Source organism: Macrobrachium rosenbergii, chromosome 4 (genome assembly GCF_040412425.1).
Source record: "Macrobrachium rosenbergii isolate ZJJX-2024 chromosome 4, ASM4041242v1, whole genome shotgun sequence".
Taxonomy (NCBI): domain Eukaryota; kingdom Metazoa; phylum Arthropoda; class Malacostraca; order Decapoda; family Palaemonidae; genus Macrobrachium; species Macrobrachium rosenbergii.
In genome coordinates, this window is record NC_089744.1 from 29507501 (window position 1) to 29528356 (window position 20856).

General features: G+C 38.6%; 2 protein-coding genes across 3 annotated transcripts in view; one reads left to right on the forward strand and one right to left on the reverse strand.

Annotated features, from left to right (window-relative positions):
* LOC136831518 (membrane-associated guanylate kinase, WW and PDZ domain-containing protein 1-like) overlaps positions 1-20856 on the forward strand; it is a 266401-nt gene that overhangs the window by 76126 nt on the left and 169419 nt on the right. The window contains exon 1 of one of the 2 annotated variants that reach the window (XM_067092145.1): positions 19975-20515. The exons of the other annotated variant lie outside the window; for it this stretch is intronic. Coding sequence (XP_066948246.1) covers positions 19990-20515 — 526 coding nt within the window. The 5' untranslated portion in view covers positions 19975-19989. Of the gene's footprint in view, positions 1-19974; positions 20516-20856 lie in introns of those variants that run through there. 2 annotated transcript variants of the gene reach the window in all.
* Positions 7755-8396, reverse strand: LOC136837147 (uncharacterized). Its single transcript, XM_067101784.1, has one exon. It carries the CDS (start codon positions 8394-8396, stop codon positions 7755-7757), a length of 642 nt encoding a protein of 213 aa, XP_066957885.1.

Consider the following 20856-nt stretch of genomic DNA (forward strand, 5'->3'; position numbering starts at 1 on the left):
TTCTGTGTATTTCTTACGAGTGTATTTTTCAGGAATATTCTGCCAATATTGGCAGAAATTTGACTCTCGTATGAGGGAGTCCATATGCTTGCTCTTAAAAAAATTTTTTTTTTATCTTTTGGCGTGGTAATACTGTAGATAAAAATGAAACAATTCTATTTGATATCATTAGCAGTAAATTGTAAATTTGAATCACTTGCTCTTAAATTTTTTTTTCATCTTATGGCGTGGTAATATTGTAGATAAAAATGAAACATTTGTATTTGATATCATTAGCGGTAATAACTAACTTTCATTTGTATATGAGGAATTGATGTCTGTTATACATAACGTCTAATTATTGGTCGCTTGCTAAGCCTATTTAAGAGAAGAAAAATGTTGACATAGTTACTTTATTCGTGTACGTATGTCTCAACTTTTGTAACCTCCTGGTTACATATCATTAACTCGAATCCTGTTTTCAACCTCCTTTAACAACAAGAACAAAATGACCTCTTCCAAGTCTTCGAGTCTTCTCAGCCCGCCCTTACTTCGCCCGACCTCTTGTGCCTTTTATTTGCTGAACAACTTGTACTTAGTAGTCGTTGGATGCCTCGAACTCTTGGCACTTTGCTTCTTTCGTTGTTCCTCAGCGGCTCAAGGGACGTGTCCTGGTAGTTCAAGACTTTCAGAAATGATGTCGAGTTAGTTCGTCAAACGAAGTTACGTTTTCATTTGCAATTCCAGTTGCCCGCTGCGGGCGGGATACCATCCTGGTGCCTTCAGTAAATATGATTTTGGTGCTTTCAATAAATAAGTTGTCCTTGTAGGGGGGGAAGTACCGTCAGTGCACTTAGCACGGTGCACTGTATACAGTTTTTAAGGTTCTTTGCAGCGTCCTTTAGGCCCATAGCTGTAACCTCTTTCAATCCTTTTGTTGTACCTCCGTTCATATTTTCTTTCTTTCATCTTACTTTCCACCCTTATCTCCAAACAGTTGATTCACAGTGCAGCTGCGAGATTTTCTTCCTGTTACACCTTTCAAACTTTCTTATTCTCCATTTCCCTCTCAGCGCTGAATGACCTCATACGTCAAGGCGCTTGGCCTTTGCCCTAAGTTTTAAGTTCCATTCCATTTATAATAAATAAGTTGTCGATTTCAACGTAGTATAAACTCGACGACGTTGCAGTAGCTTAGAAAACCCGTTTGGGGTTGCATTAGCTAAGTGTTTTTCTGTACAGCAGTCACACTGGAGGCCGAGCCTTTTGCGCTACTCACAAACGTTCGAGATTGGAACTCCTCAGAGATGACGATGTGTAAGGTAGAAACCGTGGGTGTGCATGAGTGCGATACTGTCCTTCGTAGCATAGGGAGACTTTTATTACGCTTGATAGAATAAGTGTTTTGGAGAACCTGACGACTCAATAGAGTAATCTCCTATCATTGCTCCATTTTGCAGTTGTCATTGAAATTTATTGAGCGAGAGAGGCACGGCGAAGAAGTATAAAGATGTAGAAGCAACTACTTCCAAAAGTATGCCCCTCGATATAAGTGTTTTGTATTTCAAGTATTGTTGTAAAATGCTTAGGAAATGGTCCCTTTGTATCTAGCGACGAGAAGTACTGTTGTCATTGAGGATAAGTTGACTTCGCCAATTCTGAAATATTGAGAAAGTAGTGATTACTTAAATTTCGTAAGTAATTGTTAATATTTGTCACAAATATTAATTATGGCATCCTGACGTAAAGTTTTGGATGTTTAATCATTTATAATTCCTGCCTCCTTCAGAGTCGTTGCTCAAACACAGTTTTGTGTGGTGTTTATTTGCCGACGGTTCGAGCATTATCAGGTCAGGTGATATGTCGAATATCTGTGCCGTATCTGCTGCCTTTGATGATAACGGGCTGTTTCTGCTTATTAGTTGCTGTCTTGCAAATCATTATATATATATATATATATATATATATATATATATATATATATATATATATGTGTGTGTGTGTGTGTGTGTGTGTGTAATGTATATATATTTGTGTGTATAAATTTACAGATTACAAAAACGATATGAAAAAATTGTTGAGAATCGAAAGATACAAGAGAAGTGACAAGATCTTTTAGGTAATTTCATATAAAAAATGGTTATATATACACATACATACATACATGCATATACGAGTATATATGCATGTATGTATATACATGTATGTATGTATGTATGTATACGAGGTTTGTCCCAAAAGAAACGAAACTAAATTCACAAAGTATATTTTTATCGGAAATTTTGACAAAGGAACAATGTCTCCCTCAAAATAACATCCCCTGGAATGAATACAGCGGCTCCAGCGATTTTTCCAGTCTTCATAACAGTGCTGGAAGTCATTATCCGAAATGTTGTTAAGACTGGTAGTCACAGCTCTTTGGATGTTCTCTAAGCTCCCAAAATGAGCCCCTTTGAGGTGAGATTTCAGTTTTGTGAAAATAAAAAAAGTCACAGGGGGCCAGATCTGTGTTGCAAGTTAGGTGTGGAATCGTTGCAATGGATTTCTTGGCCAAAATTTCGTTAATAGACAAGGCGGTGTGACACAGAGCTTTGTCGTGGTGAAGGATCCAAGAAGTGGCAATCTCAGGGCGAACCCGCAAAACTCTTTTTCTCAAACTTTCTAGAACTTCTCGGTAAAAGGTTTGGTTAACAGTGGTCCCTTAAGGTACAAACTGTTTGTGGATGACCCCTTTGCATCGAAAACACAAACAACATCGATTTCACTCAAGATTTGGCCATGCGTGCTCTCTTCGTTTTGGGTGATGCTGGAGTGTCCCACTCACAACTTTGACCTTTTGTTTCGGGATCGTACTCGAACACCCATGATTCGTCACCAGTAATCTCTGTATTTAACATGTTTGGTTCATAGACAAACGGCTGACAATATCCTGACAAATGGAAAGACGAGTTTCTTTCTGTTCCTCAGTCAAGTTCTTGGGCACAAGTTTGGCACAAATCTTCCTCATGTTCAAATGCTTGGTAACATTTCGATGGACGACTTGTTGGTATTCCTGCTTCATCAGCAATGAGTCTGATGTTCATTCGCCTGTCAGTTTCCAAGACAGCCTTCATACGGGCAACATTTTCATCTGTTCTTGATGATGAAGGGTGCCCAGATCGTGTTTCATCTTCAACATTTTCACGGCCGTCCTTGAAGGCCTTATGCCATCTGTAGATTTGTGTCCTTGACAGTGTATGTTGTCTATATGCAGAATTAATCATTTCAACCGTTTCTGAAAATTTGAAAGCACTATGTTTTTCGCTAGATAACTGCATTTCAGATTGAAACGAGATTGCTGGACACAGCAGCACTTCTTAACACACCTACTTCTTCTAATTGCTCATATTCAACTGACAGTAGATACAATGTTTCCTCCATATCCAAACCTACTCGCCCACTCCCTGATTCGGTTACAGATCATGCCCACCAAGGATAAAAAATTAGTTTCATTACTCTTGGAACACACCTCGTACATATAGCCCTTTTCTATATGGAATTACCTAAAAGTTCTTGTTTCTCTTGTCTTTCGACTCTCAAATATTTTTTATATGGCTTTGTCAAGTTGGCATGACACACACACACGTGTCACTAGATCTGTTACCTGACATGATCGGAAAATTTTTATGTTTTTTGCGTCTTTTTTCAAGGTTTCTGATATTTTCTGAACTTTATTTTCTGTCGAAGTTTCCTTTTTGAAACGAGGCATAAACTTGCAGATCTGTTACAGTAAAGTGTGTTGTTGCTGTGTTGTACATTTTCAGGAATGCGTACATTAGTCATGCTTGCAAGACGTCCCTGTACATTTACAACGGCACTTGAAAATCCTCTTGTATGTGTGTTCCGTCAAGGCTGATTGTGAATGAAAATTTCTTGTCTTGGGGAAATATTTTTTCTGAAGGCCATGCATTTGTTACCGTTCTAATTCATGTATCTTTCTATATTGAAACTCTTATTACTATATTACTCCCTGGTTCTCATGGTGAAGTTGGTAGTACTCTCAGTTCGCAAACTAGGAACCCCAAGTTCGATCCCTAACTGGGCAAGGAAGGGAGGAGAATAGGCCTTGGGAACCCTCATTGTCTTTGTTTTAAGTTGTCAGTTATGTAAGTGCTTGGAGCACGAATGGAGAAAGTTAGAAAGAGACGAAATTGATGTCGACGATGTAATAATAATAATAATAATAATAATAATAATAATAATAATAATACAGTGATTGAAGCCATGCATCAGGCATTTTCATCATCGGAAACTGAGAACACACACACACACTCACAAATTCTCTCTCTCTCTCTCTCTCTCTCTCTCTCTCTCTCTCTCTCTCTCTCTCTCTCTGAAGCGGATTGGATGTCAACCAAAGCCATTAGGAAAAGAATTAAATACTCTGTTTCAAATTGCCAGTGACTTCCTTGGAGCCACGAGTCGTCCTATCGATGTCACTATGTAAGTATCTGTGTTGTCCTCCTCTATATTTCATGTGTTCCTGCGTTGGATACTTAGCTAGAGAGGTTAGAATATCCTAAACTAAATCCCCTTACAGCTTACCATTTTTTAAAGTCATTTTTGGAACACAGACTGAGAAAGTATAAAGGAAATAAAAATCCGAAATTTTTGTCGCCCATGAAATGCATATTGAACTTTTGTTTACGCATAAAGTCCTTATGTATCAAAAGTTACAAAGTTCAACATACCGTAAGGTTTTCAGTCCAGGGAATTTGAAAAAGGTAGCCCTGACAGTTTATTACATGATTTGAGTTTTGCTTATATTTGAGAGTATAATTTTTACGTAGATAATTCCTCGTCAGTAGTGAAAATATACTGTATTATTATTGCAGAGGAACTCCCAAGAAAACCCAATCAGTAACTTACCTGAATTAAGTTCACTTAGGCCATCCATGCGGAAGTGTGTCCTAGAAAGCATGTTTGTTTCCATTCATTCCTTATATAAGCACAAACGTAGTATTTCTAGTGATGACAATCATGAAGAATGTTTGGGACACTGTCCAATATTATATTTCTCTCCTTTTTCTTCTCTGTGGCCTTCCCCAGCATATCAGTCAGCAGACCGTGTAAATACTCTGGTCATCATTGACTGACACACCTGCCGTGAACGTCTGGGGAAGGCCAACCTGGACTGGCTTGATCTGCTTTGTTCTGTAGTAATGCCCGAGTGTTTGCCTTACTCATATTTCCTCCTAGTGACATCTGGCACGGTAGCCAAAGGCTCATATTTGTCCCATTTTTGCATAAGCTAGTCATTCCAGAACTTATGAACTGACGATCTGTGGTAAATTAAGAATGTTTATCTCTTTAACTGACTGTAATTTCGACCTTGGCAGGGGTAGTTACTAAAGCTTTTGAAGCTATACGGAAATTCTGAGGTATCTCTTGGCCATTTCAGTAGCATTAACTTTCCTTTTCATACGAAGGCAGTCTCTGTGTCACATTGAAAATATGCCATGACTTTCATTTGTGCCTTTATGCTCGTCTCCGGAGCGTTTTTGTCACCAGTTTCAGTGTAAAACAAAGATTAATTTTACATTCTTTAGCAAATTTCAGAAGCAGGATAAAAACATCATTGTATGGTGACATGACCACCTCATGAAGAACAATTAGGCTTATTCTTCGGTACAGATTGCTCACTGGTAATCATTTTTTGTTTCGTTGCCTTTCGTTTGGCAGTTAATAGTTTGTTCAGTGTTTCTGTCTGCTGCATTTCCAGTAGATTTGACACCTAATCTTTTAATGCTAAAGCCATAACAAAGTAGTTCCACAGGCTTTTGGTGTGACTTAGTAAGTCACTTTGGTGTACCTCAAATGGTTTGGACGGTCGTTACTGAAAATCAGTGGGCATAAATGGTTTAGGCAAAATAAATGCAGATCAAACTTGATCTTTTCGGTACCGTAGTGGAATGGGAGGTCAAAGAGAACTTCATCTTCGTAGTCCATCCAGAATTTATCCGATTTTCCCTATTTTCTACTAAAGAGTTGATCTTAAAAGACATTATCCTGTCTGATGACATTATCTTAGAAGACATTATCCTGTCTGACGACTTCATCAAATAGGGCATTATCCTGTCTGACGACTTTATCATAGAAGGCATTAATCTGTCTGACGACTTTATCTTAGAAGGCATTATTCAGTCTGACGACTTGATCTTAGAAGGCATTATCTTGTCTGACGACTTGATCTTAGAAGGCATTATCCTTTATGACGCCTTTACCTTAGAAGGCATTATCCTGTCTGACGACTTGATCTTAGAAGGCATTATCCTGTCTGACGACGTGATCTTAGAAGGCAATATCCTTTATGACGCCTTTACCTTAGAATGCATTATCCTGTCTGACGACTTGATCTTAGAGGGCATTATCCTGTCTGACGACTTGATCTTAGAAGGCATTATCCTGTCTGACGCCTTTATCTTAGAAGGCATTATCCTGGCAGATGACTTGATCTTAGAAGACATTATCTTGTCTGATGACTTGACCGTAGAAGGCATTATCCTTTATGACGACTTTATCAAAGAAGGCATTATCTTGCCTGACCTAGAAGGCATTATTCTATATGATGACTTGATCTTAGAAGACATTATCCTGTCTGACGACTTGCATTATCCTGTCTGACGACGTGACCCTAGAAGGCATTATCCTGCCTGACGACTTGATCCAAGAAGGCATTATCCAGCCTGACGACTTTATCAAAGAAGACATTATCTTGCCTGACGACTTGACGTTAGAGGGCATTATCCTGTCTGACGACTTGATCTTAGAAGACATTATCCTGTCTGATGGCTTTATCAAAGAAGGCATTGTCCTGTCTGACGACTTGATCTTAGAAGGCATTATTCTATCTGATGACTTAATCTTAGAATACATTATCCTGTCTGACGACTTTGTCAAAGAAGGCATTATCCTGTTTGACGACTTTATCAAAGAAGGCATTATCCTGTCTGATAGCTTTATCAAAGAAGGCATTATCCTGTCTGATGACTTTATCAAAGAAGGCATTATCCTGTCTGATGACTTTATCAAAGAAGATATCCTGTCTGATGACTTTATCAAAGAAGATATCTTGTCTGATGACTATCAAAGAAGGCATGATCCTGTCTGATGACTTTATCAAAGGAGGCATTATCCTGTCTGATGACTTTATCAAAGGAGGCATTATCCTGTCTGATGGCTTTATCAAAGAAGGCATCATCCTGTCTGATGACTTTATCAAAGAAGGCATTATCTTGTCTGAAGACTTGATCTTAGAAGGCATTATTCTATCTGATGACATGATCATAGAAGACATTATCTTGTCTGACGACTTTGTCTTAGAAGGCATTATTCTATTTAATGACTTGATCTTAAAAGTCATTATCCTGTCTGACGACTTGATCTTAGAAGGCATTATTCTATCTGATGACTTGATCTTTGAAGGCATTATTCTATCTGACGACTTGATCCTAGAAGGCATATCCTGTCAGACGACTTGATCCTAGAAGGCATATCCTGTCTGACGACTTTGTCAAAGAAGGCATTATCCTGTCTGATGACTTGATCTTAAAAGGCATTATCCTGTCTGACAACTTGATCTTAGAAGGCATTATTCTATCTGATGACTTGATCTTAGAAGGCATTATCCTGTTTGACGACTTGATGTCAGAGGACAGTATCCTGTCTGATGACTTGATCTTTGAAGGCATTATTCTATCTGATGACTTGATCTTGGAAGGCATTATCCTGTCTGACTACTTGATCTTAGAGGGCATTATCCCGTTTGACGTCTTGATCTTAGAAATCATTATTCTGTCTGACGACTTGATCTTAGAAGGCATTATTCTATCTGATAACTTGATCTTAGAAGGCATTATCCTGTCTGACAACTTGATCTTAGAAGGCATTATCCTGTCTGACGACTTGATCTTAGAAGGCATTATTCTATCTGATGACTTGATCTTAGAAGACATTATCCTGTCTGACGACTTGATCCTTGAAGGCATTATACTGTCTGACGACTTTGTCAAAGAAGGCATTATCCTGGTTGACGACTTGATGTTAAAAGGCATTATCCTGTCTGACAGCTTGATCTTATAAGGCATTATTCTATCTGATGACTTGATCTTAGAAGGCATTATCCTATCTGACGACTTGATCTTAGAGGGCATTATCCTGTCTGACGACTTGATCTTAGAGGGCATTATTCTGTCTGACGACTTGATCTTAGAAGGCATTATCCTGTCTGACGACTTTATCAAAGAACCCATTATCCTGTCTGACGACTTGATCTTAGAAGGCATTATCCTGTCTGACGACTTGATCTTAGAGGGCATTTCTGACGACTTGATCTTATAAGGCGTTATCCTATCTGCCGACTTGATCTTAGATTTCATTATCCTGTCTTATGACTTTATCTTTGAAGTCATTGGCCTTTCTGACGACTTTATCAAAGAGGGCATTATCTTGTGTGACGACTTGATCTTAGAAGACATTATATTGTCTGACGACTTTATCTTGCAAAGCATTATCCCGTGTGACTATTTCAAAGTAACCTTCATTTCTTTGGTATTATCTTTGTTCATAAACAGGTGTTCCAATCTCGTCTGATCCTATAAAATGATCGCAAAACTTGAAACACGTAGTTAGAGCTATTTCGATAAACCTGGCTGCCATTCAGAGTCTGGTTGTTGGGTCTAGTGCGGCTCCTCACAATCATGAAAAGTAAATTAATAAAGAGTTTCCAGAACCACTTCTTCAGTATAAGTGTTCTGAGTCTACATATTAGGGATTGGTTGTAGTTGAAGTGTGGTACTTGTAGTTATAAATTCAGACTTAATTTGAGTTTGCTGGTTTTGAAAATTATTTGTTAATGAGCGTTTTATTGTATATTTCACACTTGGAAGAAACTTGAATGAAAAGTGAATTTTTGCGGAATTTTGATTACATATTCTAATTGGCGGGACGTACCGTCACAATTAGCAAAATCCGGATGGGGAACAACCCTATTGTGATGGGGGTTGCTCCATGGTACCTTAAAACTCCTCTACGTCATTATCCGATAGAGGGAAGGGTGTTGGGTCTTTTGTTGGGGGCTAGGCACATCGGCCGTTTCACAGTGGAACGGAAGCCATAATTACACTTGTCATTCAGGTATTAAGTATTATGTGAAACTATATATATATATATATATATATATATATATATATATATATATATATATATATATATATATATATATATATATATATATATATATATATATATATATATATATATATATATATATATATAAAATTGTTTGTGTGTCACGTGTTTGCATCTTTGTTGGCACGTGCTGAAGCGTGTACAGCAACAACAACGGTAGAGAATATGACGGCCCTGTTGTAGTTGTGCCCATCGGTTGTTAGCATAGGTGAACTGGTCGAGCACGAGAGAGAGAGAGAGAGAGAGAGAGAGAGAGAGAGAGAGAGAGCATAGTAAGGGAGTGGAACCAGTTGTCGAAGGTATACTGTTACTGTGCTTGATGACGCCTGCGGATTATGTGCAGGTTCTAAGGTTTCTCAAGACCCATTACAAGGGGTTGATGGAGTGGAGGTAAAGTATTGGGGCCACGGACCACACACACACACTCTCTCTCTCTCTCTCTCTCTCTCTCTCTCTCTCTCTCTCTCCTCTGTATTTTAGTGCCAATGTATTTGTTCTCTCTCTCTCTCTCTCCCTCTGTATTTTAGTGCCAATTCATTTGTTCCTAAGTGTTCTTGCAAACGTATTTTGGTTAAGGGTGGATGTGGGTTTGGGAGTGGGGGTTGGTTACATGTAGTTAATCTCATCGTTGCGACTTGCATGGAACAAATCTGGGTTTCAGGAATGACAGGAAGGTTGTTAGCGAGTTCAAAAGTGGAGAAAGGTCATGCAGAGATTTCATTGCACCGGAATGCAATATCATCTTGAATTTTAGAATGCCGTTTCTTTTTCATTTTATTTTTTTACATTTAAAAAAAATTTTCCCTTATTTTTCTAATGCTTTCGGATGCTTTCACATTGCCCTTTACTTTTTACTATATGCTTTTTGTATATTTTTGCCACGTGGACTTAAAAGACTGATTTTTCTTTTAGTTCATAAATGGAAAGGGCGTTCGCGTGAATGTATATGGGTTTATGTAGATATATTTGCCTGCTTATAGACAACAGCAATCGATAACTGCAAATGCGTTGCATCCCTATTGGACAAAAATCTGAATTATGCATCTGGTAATTAGTCGGCTTTCTTGGGTCGCAGGCGTTAATGGCTACCCAGTAAGTGGATTGGTAATCCTTTCTCTTGAGTCACCACTTCTGGGAGGTACACTCTGTACTCCTGACGAAGGTACACGTTCTATATATATATATATATATATATATATATATATATATATATATATATATATATATATATATATATATAGTGTGTGTGTGTGGTGAGGTTGCAAACCCTATGCCCTTTCTTTTAACGTATTGGTTTTATATTTAATTATTAATAGAATTCAGAAAAACAGACAGAAATAGGTGTATTAAGGTTTCCCAGGAAATCAGAAGAAAAGATTATAAATGAAATGGGCTAGGAATTCTGTTTATGATATTCAAGATACCTAAGTATTTTGCCCGTGTCCCAAGAAACGCTCGTCTTAGGAAGTTGTCATTGTGCGTATGTTGCCGAAAGTGAAAGAAATTGACACGGTTGATTGCGAGATGATTTGAACCCTTTTTTGGGGGAAGGGGGAAAGGGGTCAGTTAAACCCCCCCTCCTGGGAAATGTGCGAAAGTGAAGGTATATGCGGTAGTTGCTGGAAAATCATGGGACTGGATGGGGGGCGGGGGGTGGGAAAGCCGGAAGGAAGGAAAGTGAGTTTGTGTCATCACGGTGGTGTTGCTGTTTGTCGTGACGTCTGATTTTCTCGATTTTCTTGCAGTTTTGATGTGACTTCATTCCCGACTGGGATGGTGACTTCGTCGACTGGGGAGGAGGAGGTAGAGATTATGGAGTCACATTCCCTTTTGGAATCGTGCCTTTGCCGACTTTTTCAGTGGACGCGTATGTCAGTTTGTTTGTTGCTGGCGACTCTTTGGGAGGGAGGGAGGGAGGGGATAGTCGTAGTAAGAATGAACAGGCAACAGCGGTGTAGATTTGCGGTCTTGCGGGAGGTTGCGGTAGTTTGCCGGCAGTTGTATCGGGGGAAGGAGCAAGGGATGGTTCTAGGTTCCAGGTTGGTTCAGGTGTCCAGTAGCGAACGGTGGCACGGAGGAGGACTGATTCCTTGGTCGTGATTCCTCGGGAGAGCTTTCCAGCCTGGTGTGTTTACTCTCCGTCGAAGGGAAGCTGGAAGGAAGGAAGCATTTGGAATCTGTACTCAAATCCCCCCGAGGTCCGTTGTGATCATCCTGCCCTTGTCTTCTGCAGGATTAATAGAGCTTATTAATCCTGGTCGTCCGTAGGCCTCCCTGCAAATGCCTCGCCGGGGAGGCCTTTCAGTCTCGTGTCTTATTAATATTCTGGAAAAAATGAGTTGTGCTTATGTGATGTTATCAAAAGAATAGTGGTGTTTAGCAAATGCGTTACAGTGAAATACGGTGTATTTGTAAAATGTCTAAAAGGTTCCATTTCAGCTACAACACTTTTTCTGAAGTGAATAAGTGATGTTCTAGAAAGAATATGAAAACGTTGAATTGGCGCAGACACGTTTCACTTTCATTTATGACATGTGTAGTTAACATGATGGTAATTGGTTTCTTAGTGCCATGGTATCGTGAGGAGAAATTTCCCATCACTGAAAATAAAAAATGACGTTGTCCCTTTTAAAATTCAATTCGTTATTTATTCAAGTGACTGTATTACAGTATACAGTAATACAGACAGACGATTTTGCAGTACAGAAACTTTATTACGGATATGCCTTCCATCATCGGGTTTTCAGTCAGTCTTCGAGTTGAAAAAAAAGAGTCTCTTTTTGAGGGAAGAGGCATAATATTGACGTTTCCCCTTTCCAGTCAAAGGGAGCTGGTCATAAAAGTTTTCATTCGTAAGAGATCTACTTTAGAGATTTTGAAACCATTATTGCCTCTGGAGGGAAAGGGTGACCTTCACCACACACACACACACACACACACATATATATATATATATATATATATATATATATATATATATATATATATATATATATATATATATATATATATATATATATATATATATATGCGTTAGTAAATCAACCGCCTGGTTCAGCATCAAAGGTACTAGTGGCTTTTTATTTGAGAGTGTAAAAAGTCATTATAAATATCATGTGGCCGATGTTTATGATAAGGGCAACTTGCGGTTTTTAGCGTGGGAGGGCCACAGGCCGAAACGGAACCAGTACTTTTAGGCATAGAGCTACGAAGATTTGCGGTAGAGTCGTATGGTTAAGGTTTAGAGAGAGAGAGGGAGAAAGAGAGAGAGTGCAAAAATAGCTGGTAGAACAAGGGTTAAGAAACGGAGGTATGGGGATGAAGATTAATGATGTTTTCTTTATCTGTGTGTGGGAAAACTCCCGAGACTTACATCTGCGAAGTTATTACGGGATCTTGAGGAACAGCTGTCGGGGATCGTATTGACGTTTTACTGTTCACCCCTCCCCCACCAAAAGAAAAAATAGAATTTGCGAAATAGTAAATTTTAGGATGTTAATTGGGAGAATGGTTGTGTAAGCATTTCATTCTCATAATTAAGAGGTTATTCTTTGATTTCGTTTGGTTCCTTGTGGGTTACTTCAATTTAAGTCTTACCTATATGTATTTCCGTACAGAGGTTTTGCCTATCGTTTCATTGAAAAACGTCTATTGACGGTTATGCATTGTTGAAGGCATTCTTATTCTCTACAAATCACCCACGCCGGTTGCACCTCATTCTTTTCTCCCAGACTCCGTAGGGGGCTAGTGCTATCAGCGCACCTCACGCGGTGCACTGCAAGGATTACTTAAGGTTCTTTGCAGCGTCCCTTCGGTCCCCAGCTGTAACCCCTTTCATTCCTTTTACTGCACTGTATCTCCGTTCATATTATCCGTCATCCATTTTACTTTCCATCCTCTCCTAACAGTTGTTTCACAGTGCAACTGCCTTGAGGTTTTCTCCTGTTACATCTCTCAAACCGTTCTTACTCTCAGTTTTCCTTTCAGCGCCGAATGACCTCATAGGTTCCAGCTCTTTGCCATTGGCCTAAATTTTGTATTCCAATTAAATTCCTACCACAGAAAATGCTAATATATTGGTGCTTTTATGTTTCATTGTTTAGAAATTTATTTTAAATGTATGGCTTTAAATTCCATGTCACCCTACTGTGGTGGCAAAAAATACCTGTTACGTTATGGATGACATAAATTACATAAAAATCTGACGTCTTTTCTTATAAAAAAAATGGGATTTGTATAAAATGTAGGATTCTTTCTTACGCATTTAGAATTCCCTGATGGATATTATGGGGAATGAATGTGACAGTAACCGAATATAGAGGCCCTTTTCGTCTGAAACATCTCATCAGCAATGTCGCTTTTCAAATGACATTTGATGCTAAGTTCTGCTGCAACAAAATGAAGAACTTAATTTTTTTTTCTTTTGCACAAGAGCAGAACTCAAAGCTTAAACAAACTTAAAAATATTTTTACGTAGAAACGGGCAATTTTAATGCCCCTCAGGGTTTTAATGCCGAGAATATCATTCCTGCTGCGTCTGTACTTCAGTATTTTACTCTGCGTATTAAAGGATTATTACACACACACACACACACACACACACACACACACACACACACACACACACACACACACACACACACACACCGTCAAAATGATTCTCGGACGAAATACAGCCAACCAATCCTAATTTATCAGGAGAAAAAATCTGACGCTGAAAAGGAACGAGGAAGGAAATTGCCAGTTCACATTGCAAGATCAATATGGAACTATACCATGTGTGTGTGTGTGTGTGTGTTTTGTATGTGTCTGTGTGTATAGAGATCCTTCTGTATGCACACACACATACACACTATGTATATATTGTATGTGTATGCGAGCGTGCGTTGTGAATGTAAAACGGAACCAGGAACACACACACATGGTGTAGTTCCATATTGATCTTGCAATGTGAACTGGCAATTTCCTTCTTCGTTCCTTTTCTTTTTTCTCTCTCTCTCTCTCTCTCTAAGGACGAATAATTCTCTTTTTCAGCGTCGGGCTTTTTCTCCTGATAAATTAGGATTGGCTGGCTGTATTTTGTCCCAGAATCACTTTGATGGTGTGCTAGACGAAAGAAAAGTTTTATTGGCTTGCCTGCTGCAGTATAAGAGAATGCTTTCGACCCTTCCTGGAAATGCACTTTCCTCATCTCTTTCTGAGGGGTAACAGCATCCCACACCCTCTCCCCCTCCTTCCCCTTGAGAGAGAGAGAGAGAGAGAGAGAGAGAGAGAGAGAGAGAGAGAGAGAGAGAGAGAACACCTTTACCACTCAGGATCGACAAAGCTGTCCCCAGTATGAGACTTCATTTTAACCTTTATTTTGTACTTTCCCTTACTTCAAAAAAATTATTTTTGTAAAAGCTCTCTCTCTCTCTCTCTCTCTCTCTCTCTCTCTCTCTCTCTCTCTCTCTCTCTCTCTCTCTCTCTCTCTCTCGTTTTAGGAATATCCTTGGTCATTGTTGTAACCTAACTAACGTGTAGCATATTACAGTATGGACAAGGTTACTGTTTAGGGCGGCAATAATCAGCTAGGCAGCAACTCGTGTTGGAGAAGAAATTTGACAGTACGTCAACTATGTATATATTTTTTCAGCAGAAGTAGGATTTTCTTTTAATTTCGAACGCTGGTTTATGTGTGTGATCTTTGTTTTTTGTATTGAGTCTGAGTACGAAAAACGTAGCCCCAAGCTTTACTGTTGGGTCTGATTATAAAAGAAAACGTAGCCTTAAGTTTTATATTTCGATCTGATTTAAGCAAAATCTTACTATTAAGTTTTGTAATTCGGTCTTATTTAAAAAAGACTGAGCCTTAGGTTTTATGATTGGGTCTAATTCAAAAAAACATAGTCTTAGGTTTTATCATTGAGTCTGATTTAAGAAAAACAGCCTTAAGTTTTATAATTTGGTCTGATTTATATTAGAAAAAACTTAGCCATAGGTTTTATTGTTCGGTCTGGTCTGATTAAAAAACTTGGCTTTAGGTTTTAATGTATTTGAGCCTGATTCAAGAAACAACTTAGCCTTAGGTTTTATAATTTGGTCTGATAAAAAAAGCCTAAGGTTTTAAAGGTCTGATTTAAAAAAAAAACCTTAGTCATTTTAATGGGCGGAAATGTGTCCAGATGTCAGCTGTAACTTGGCTTTCGTTTCCAGTGAAAATTGAACGTCGGTGAAAAAAATATTGAATTAAAAGTTAACTATATAGGGACCCCACCTCAAAGATGCAGCGGAAAATAAAATTGTATTCCACTGGGAATCAGCTGTATTTACTTTCTTTTCTGACATGAGATCGTATGTTTTTTTTAATATTTAAATGCAGGAAGTTTTTGGTTATGTAATCTCCTGATTTTAAGGAACGTTGTCCCATATCCCTAATGATACCCTTATTTCTTGGTACTTACAGAATGCCCCTGGAAACTCTCCCCTCCCCTCCATGTTTATGGTATAACTTGTCTCAGTTTTTTTTTTTGTTTATTTATTTATATTTCTATTCATTTTCCAATGTAAGATCCTTACTTGTAATGATTTATAGCAGTCTTTTGTCATCATTCCACCTTTCAGCTTTTTCCCCAGGCTGGCTCTCTCTCTCTCTCTCTCTCTCTCTCTCTCTCTCTCTCTCTCTCTCTCTCTCTCTCTCTCTCTCTCTCTTGTGCTTTTCACTCATGCCAACCCTTCAGGCGCGTACGTTTAACTCTCACTCCTGCTTGAGAGGCGCTCTTTACCTAACAACCTCTCGTAGGCGTGCTTGCATGCTCACACACGTTCTTGAATGCTCTTGTGTACTTGCCCGTCATGAATATTATTTAAATACTTACCAATTTAAATACTTATAATAAATTTCAATTTAGGCGATCAGTGTTATGGATATTTTCGACTGCTGTTTTAGTCTTGTGGTTTTTCTCCATTTCTTAGTGGATAAAAGAATAAGAATTTCGACAACTTGGAAGATTATATCGACGAAATTTAAAACACATTAGGACCTTGGGTTAGGACAAATGCGCCTGCTAAATATTCGAGGTCAGGCAGCGAATTAACTTTTTATTTCAATATTTTTTCCCCAACGTTCAGCTTTCATTGGAATATGAAAGCCAGCTTCCAGCTGACACCTGAAAGCATGAAACTTCTTAACTTTCGACCTTGGAAAGGCGAAGGTGTTTTTAATCAGACCCGGTTCTAAAACCTAAGACTAAGGATTTTTTTTAATCAGACCAAATTATAAATCCCAAGGCTCAGTTTTTTTTGTAAATCATACCTTATTGTAAAACCTACGGCTAATATTTTAAAATCACACCTAATTATAAAATCTAAGGATAAGTTTTTAAAATCATACTTGATTATACAGTAAAACCTAAGACTAAGGATTTTTTGTAATCAGACCAAATCATGAAACCTAAGGCCAAGTTTATGTAAATCAGACCAAATCGTAAAACTTAAGGCTAAGGCTAAGTTTTTTTTAATAGTACCTAATTATAAAACTGAAGGCGTAGTTTTTTTAAATAGTACCTAATTATAAAACTGAAGGCGAAGTTTTTTTTAGATAGTACCTAGTTATAAAACTTAAGGCGAAGTTTTTTTTTATAATCAGACCCAATAGGGCAAGTTCAGGTGTAGATAATAATAAAATAAAAAAAACGGAAAACGTAACTATGCAAAAAAGAGCGAACAAAGATATAGCCATCTATAAACCGTTCCATAAAAACCACTGAATATATTATTTTTAATATGCGTAGTGTTGGGTTCTCGTGTATCAGGCTGGTAGGTTTTTATCTGAAGAATTATTAATGTATTTATTGTTATTACTCTGTTATGTCACAAAGATCTGATTTACCGATTTCCACTCTGTTTTTATGTCCTCGCTTCTGCAATCATTGAATCCGGACGAGAAATGAATGGGATAACACTCAACTCCCCACCCCCATCGCCCATAAAAAAAGTGATCTTAGATACCATTATTATGATTATTACCAGATTACCTTTCCTTCCAAAAATGATGACGAGATGCAAGTCATTTTCTGTATCGCATCGTTCGCATGAATTGTTAGCTGCATTAGTTGCTCTGCATTTTCTCGTTCAAGGTTGTTTGACAGTGAAACATGGGGCTTATATTACAGAAAATTAATAGGTTTATGAACACATAATACACTTCATAAGGCAGGTTTATTGTCATAATACAGTTTGGTAAATGTGCCGAATTTTGTGTATGTCTCGCTTGATCTTGATTTTTTTTTTTTTTTTTTTTTTTTTTTTTTTTTTTTTTTCCTTCATAAGAGGTAATATTCATATGAGGTAATATTGATGAGTGCAGGGAGTTATTATAATCGATCATTACTGTTGTGGTGGTGTTGGAGACTGCCACGATAGCTTGTCCAAGAAAATTTGATGGAGCGAGTGGCCCTTGTTGGCAGGGGAGATGAGGCTTGGTCTGTCGGGGGAAGGAGGTGGTTTGAGAAAAGGAAAGAAAGAAAGGATGCCGGACGGTTCCTGGGCCAACAGGAAATGACCGAAGGAAGCAAACAGGAAGAGAGAGAGAGGGAGATGGTGGCGGGGAGTTTCTTAGTAGGCGGGCATGGCTAACAGGAATGGCCTGCGGTTTGCATCCCCACGGGAAGACGCAGGATTTCAGAATTTCGAATTTCTCAGAGACTGACAGAGGGAACTAAAGGAGGAGGAGGAGAAGGAATAATAATAATAATAATAAAAAAAGGGGGCCTAAGACGACGGAGTACTGGTCTATAATTTATAAGGGCGTAAAAGACGAGTCCAATAACGGACGCGGAAAGGGGACTTTGAGAGGAAACGCTGTAGAAGGTCGGGTGGTGGTGGTGGTAAATGCAACAGATGTTCCCCTTTGTGGGGATGGGGGAGGGTGGGAAGGGGGAAGAGAGAAGGAACGGGAATAATGGCCCAGAGTCTAGGCAACAGTCAGTTACAGGCTGCCCACTTCAGTGAGTCTAACAAAAAAAGAAAAACGAAAATAAGCTCGTTACATGCTCCGGTGTACTTGAGAATATCATATTGCTGTGTTCTTTTTTACCTCTTTCTGCGAGGTATAGCTGTTCCATTGTATTTGAATCAGGTACAGAATAAAGTACCATAGTAATTAGAATCCCCTTGTTCAAAATTTTGTCCTTTTAAACATAATAGATTGGTTTAATTTCTTGGTTTAATTAGGTTAATTTTATTAAATACAACTTTGCATTGGTGTTACACTGTTGTACATTTGTAGCTTAAGTCTGTATAAGTTCCGTCACATGTGTTTTATTCCGCAAATGGCATATCTTTGTCAATGATTGTGTATACTCTATACACAAGTATGCCATATTCAATTTATTATCTTGCATAAACGCTTGTATGTTTGCATATTTATATAATTTATGAAAATGGTCTCATTTAGTAGGTGGAACCAGATCGTGATGTCAAAACCTTTCGGGAACTGGTAAAACTCGCTCACTGTTTAGCTTTTGGTCCTGAAAATTGCTCCTTTTATGGTTGATTTGTAGGAGATTTTATATCGTCTTGCTTGGAATTTAACCTATGGTTGTTTAGGTTGGTTTTTTTAATCACACATATTTTAGATATTTCTTCTTGTTTCTATGGTTTTGTAGCGTTGGAGCGTGCAATCACATAACACGCTCACGCGGGGGGAGGGGGGGGGGGTGGCAAACACAACACACATACATACAAGGGAATTATTTCTTCGGCAAACTGTATTACCATTATGAGACAAAAGTACACGAAACGGTGTCAATGCAATATGCAGGGTTACTTCAAATATAATTACGTGATGTGATTGCCTTCGTCATTATCAAATTGCAGAGAAAAATCGTTCTTAATTTTGAGTGGACCAGCGCGCGCGCGCGCGCGAGAGAGAGAGAGAGAGAGAGATTGTTTGTACTCATGTGATCGGAGTCCTAGAATCTTGAGCTTTTTATAACTCGAAAGTTATTTTGTCACATATTGGAATTCGCGTCTCCCTAGAACGAAAAATGGTGCCAGACAGAATGTGACCTCTAAATAAATGGGAGTTGGTGGGGGCGGTGGCGTTGGCCTCGAGAACAACTTGAAAATGGTTGGGAATGAAAGTGAAGGGTTTTTTTGTGGGGAAGAAGATTTTTCTATGAATTCATAAGGTTCAAAACTAATTTTAAGCCATGTCAAGCTTTGGTTTATGAATAGTTGTAATTCAGTTTGAATTGTTAAGACTTATCTTGTCTCTTTGGTTCCTTTGCATAGGAAATGACGATACCAGTCATGTTCTAATTAACATAAATCGCACACATGCATACATTGATTTTGCTGTTATTGTTAATCATCTCATCTCAATATAGGAAATTGATTTATCAAATCATTATCGTCATCATCTCATTTGCATACCATTTGCTTGATGAAGCCCTGGAATAATTAAACTTATTGGTATTCTCTCACTTGAAATTTGGTGGTTTAGATATTGACAGTTTTATAAAAAGGCTGGCGTGAAATTTTTCTGAATTAGAGCGAACATTTTGGTACGATATGTGGACAGTGTCTTTACATATTACATTTTGTTCAGTTATTCTGTTATGCTGTATCTGTGATGATAAATGTTATGTTTTGTTTTGTACTCGAGTGCAGGATTAAATACCAAGGTTTTAAGTAGAAAATGGGTTAGATATTTTGTGTCTGTGATTTTTGTGAAAGGACGTCCTGTTCTACCTATGATGGAAAGCTATGACCTCTCGTTGACCCGGCGATAACTGAAAGATGAAGATATGGCAAGGATATAAATGCTCCCCTCACGTCCAGTCGAAGAAAGTCGTCGTCGTCGGCAGCAGCAGCAGCAGCAGCCAGCTGAGACTGTGTTCAAACAATGTCAGGAACGAAATAATTCTTGGCAGGGAAGGGAAGAAGAAGAAGAAGACGCCCTACAAAAAGCGCCAGAGTCTGGCCCAGGGTAAGAGGGCGTCCAGTTTGGGCTCTTCCTCGCCCTCGTCCAGATTATTGGCCACTCAGGGCAACCTCGTGATTCGGGTGCAGTATGGGCGTGGCCCTGGGAGCGTCTCTTCGTCCGACATCGAGGACCAGCGCGCTCTCTGTTATAGTTGCAGCAGAGGAGATAGCACCCTGGCGTGGGCCTGCGGGTGTAAGCGGGTTCCTCCGGACCCCAAGAAGTTTCGAAAGGAGGGCCAGAAGAACTCTTGCGTCCTTTTGGTGTACAGGAAGAGGCCCAAGGGCAAAGGTCAGGTCAAGCCCAAACCTGTGAAAACTCTCGCCAAGTCTCCTTCTAAAGGTAATGTATTAATAACAGGATTGTGCTTCTAATCTTTTGAAGATGAATTTGGCAGTTTCATCATCAGCAGCATCATCATCATCATCATCATTATTATTATTATTATTATTATTATTATTATTATTATTATTATTATTATTATTATCTGAGAGGGCCTGTGGTGAGGAGAGGTGGAAGAGTTACAAGGAAGAGATGCGTGTTAAATGAAACAACTTGCTTCGCACACCATAAGCAGTAATTCTCAACGCAGTAGTTCCATGTTTTTGTTTATTACTTGTTCATGAAGTGTATTGTTAACTTTTTTTATTATATAGAGTGTACAAAGACTTTCCAGAATCTCG

Excerpts from the sequence above, each read along its gene's own strand:
- LOC136837147 (XM_067101784.1), bottom strand. The coding sequence starts at position 8,396 with ATGAAATCTAAGATCAAGTCGGCAGATAGGATAACGCCTTATAAGATC.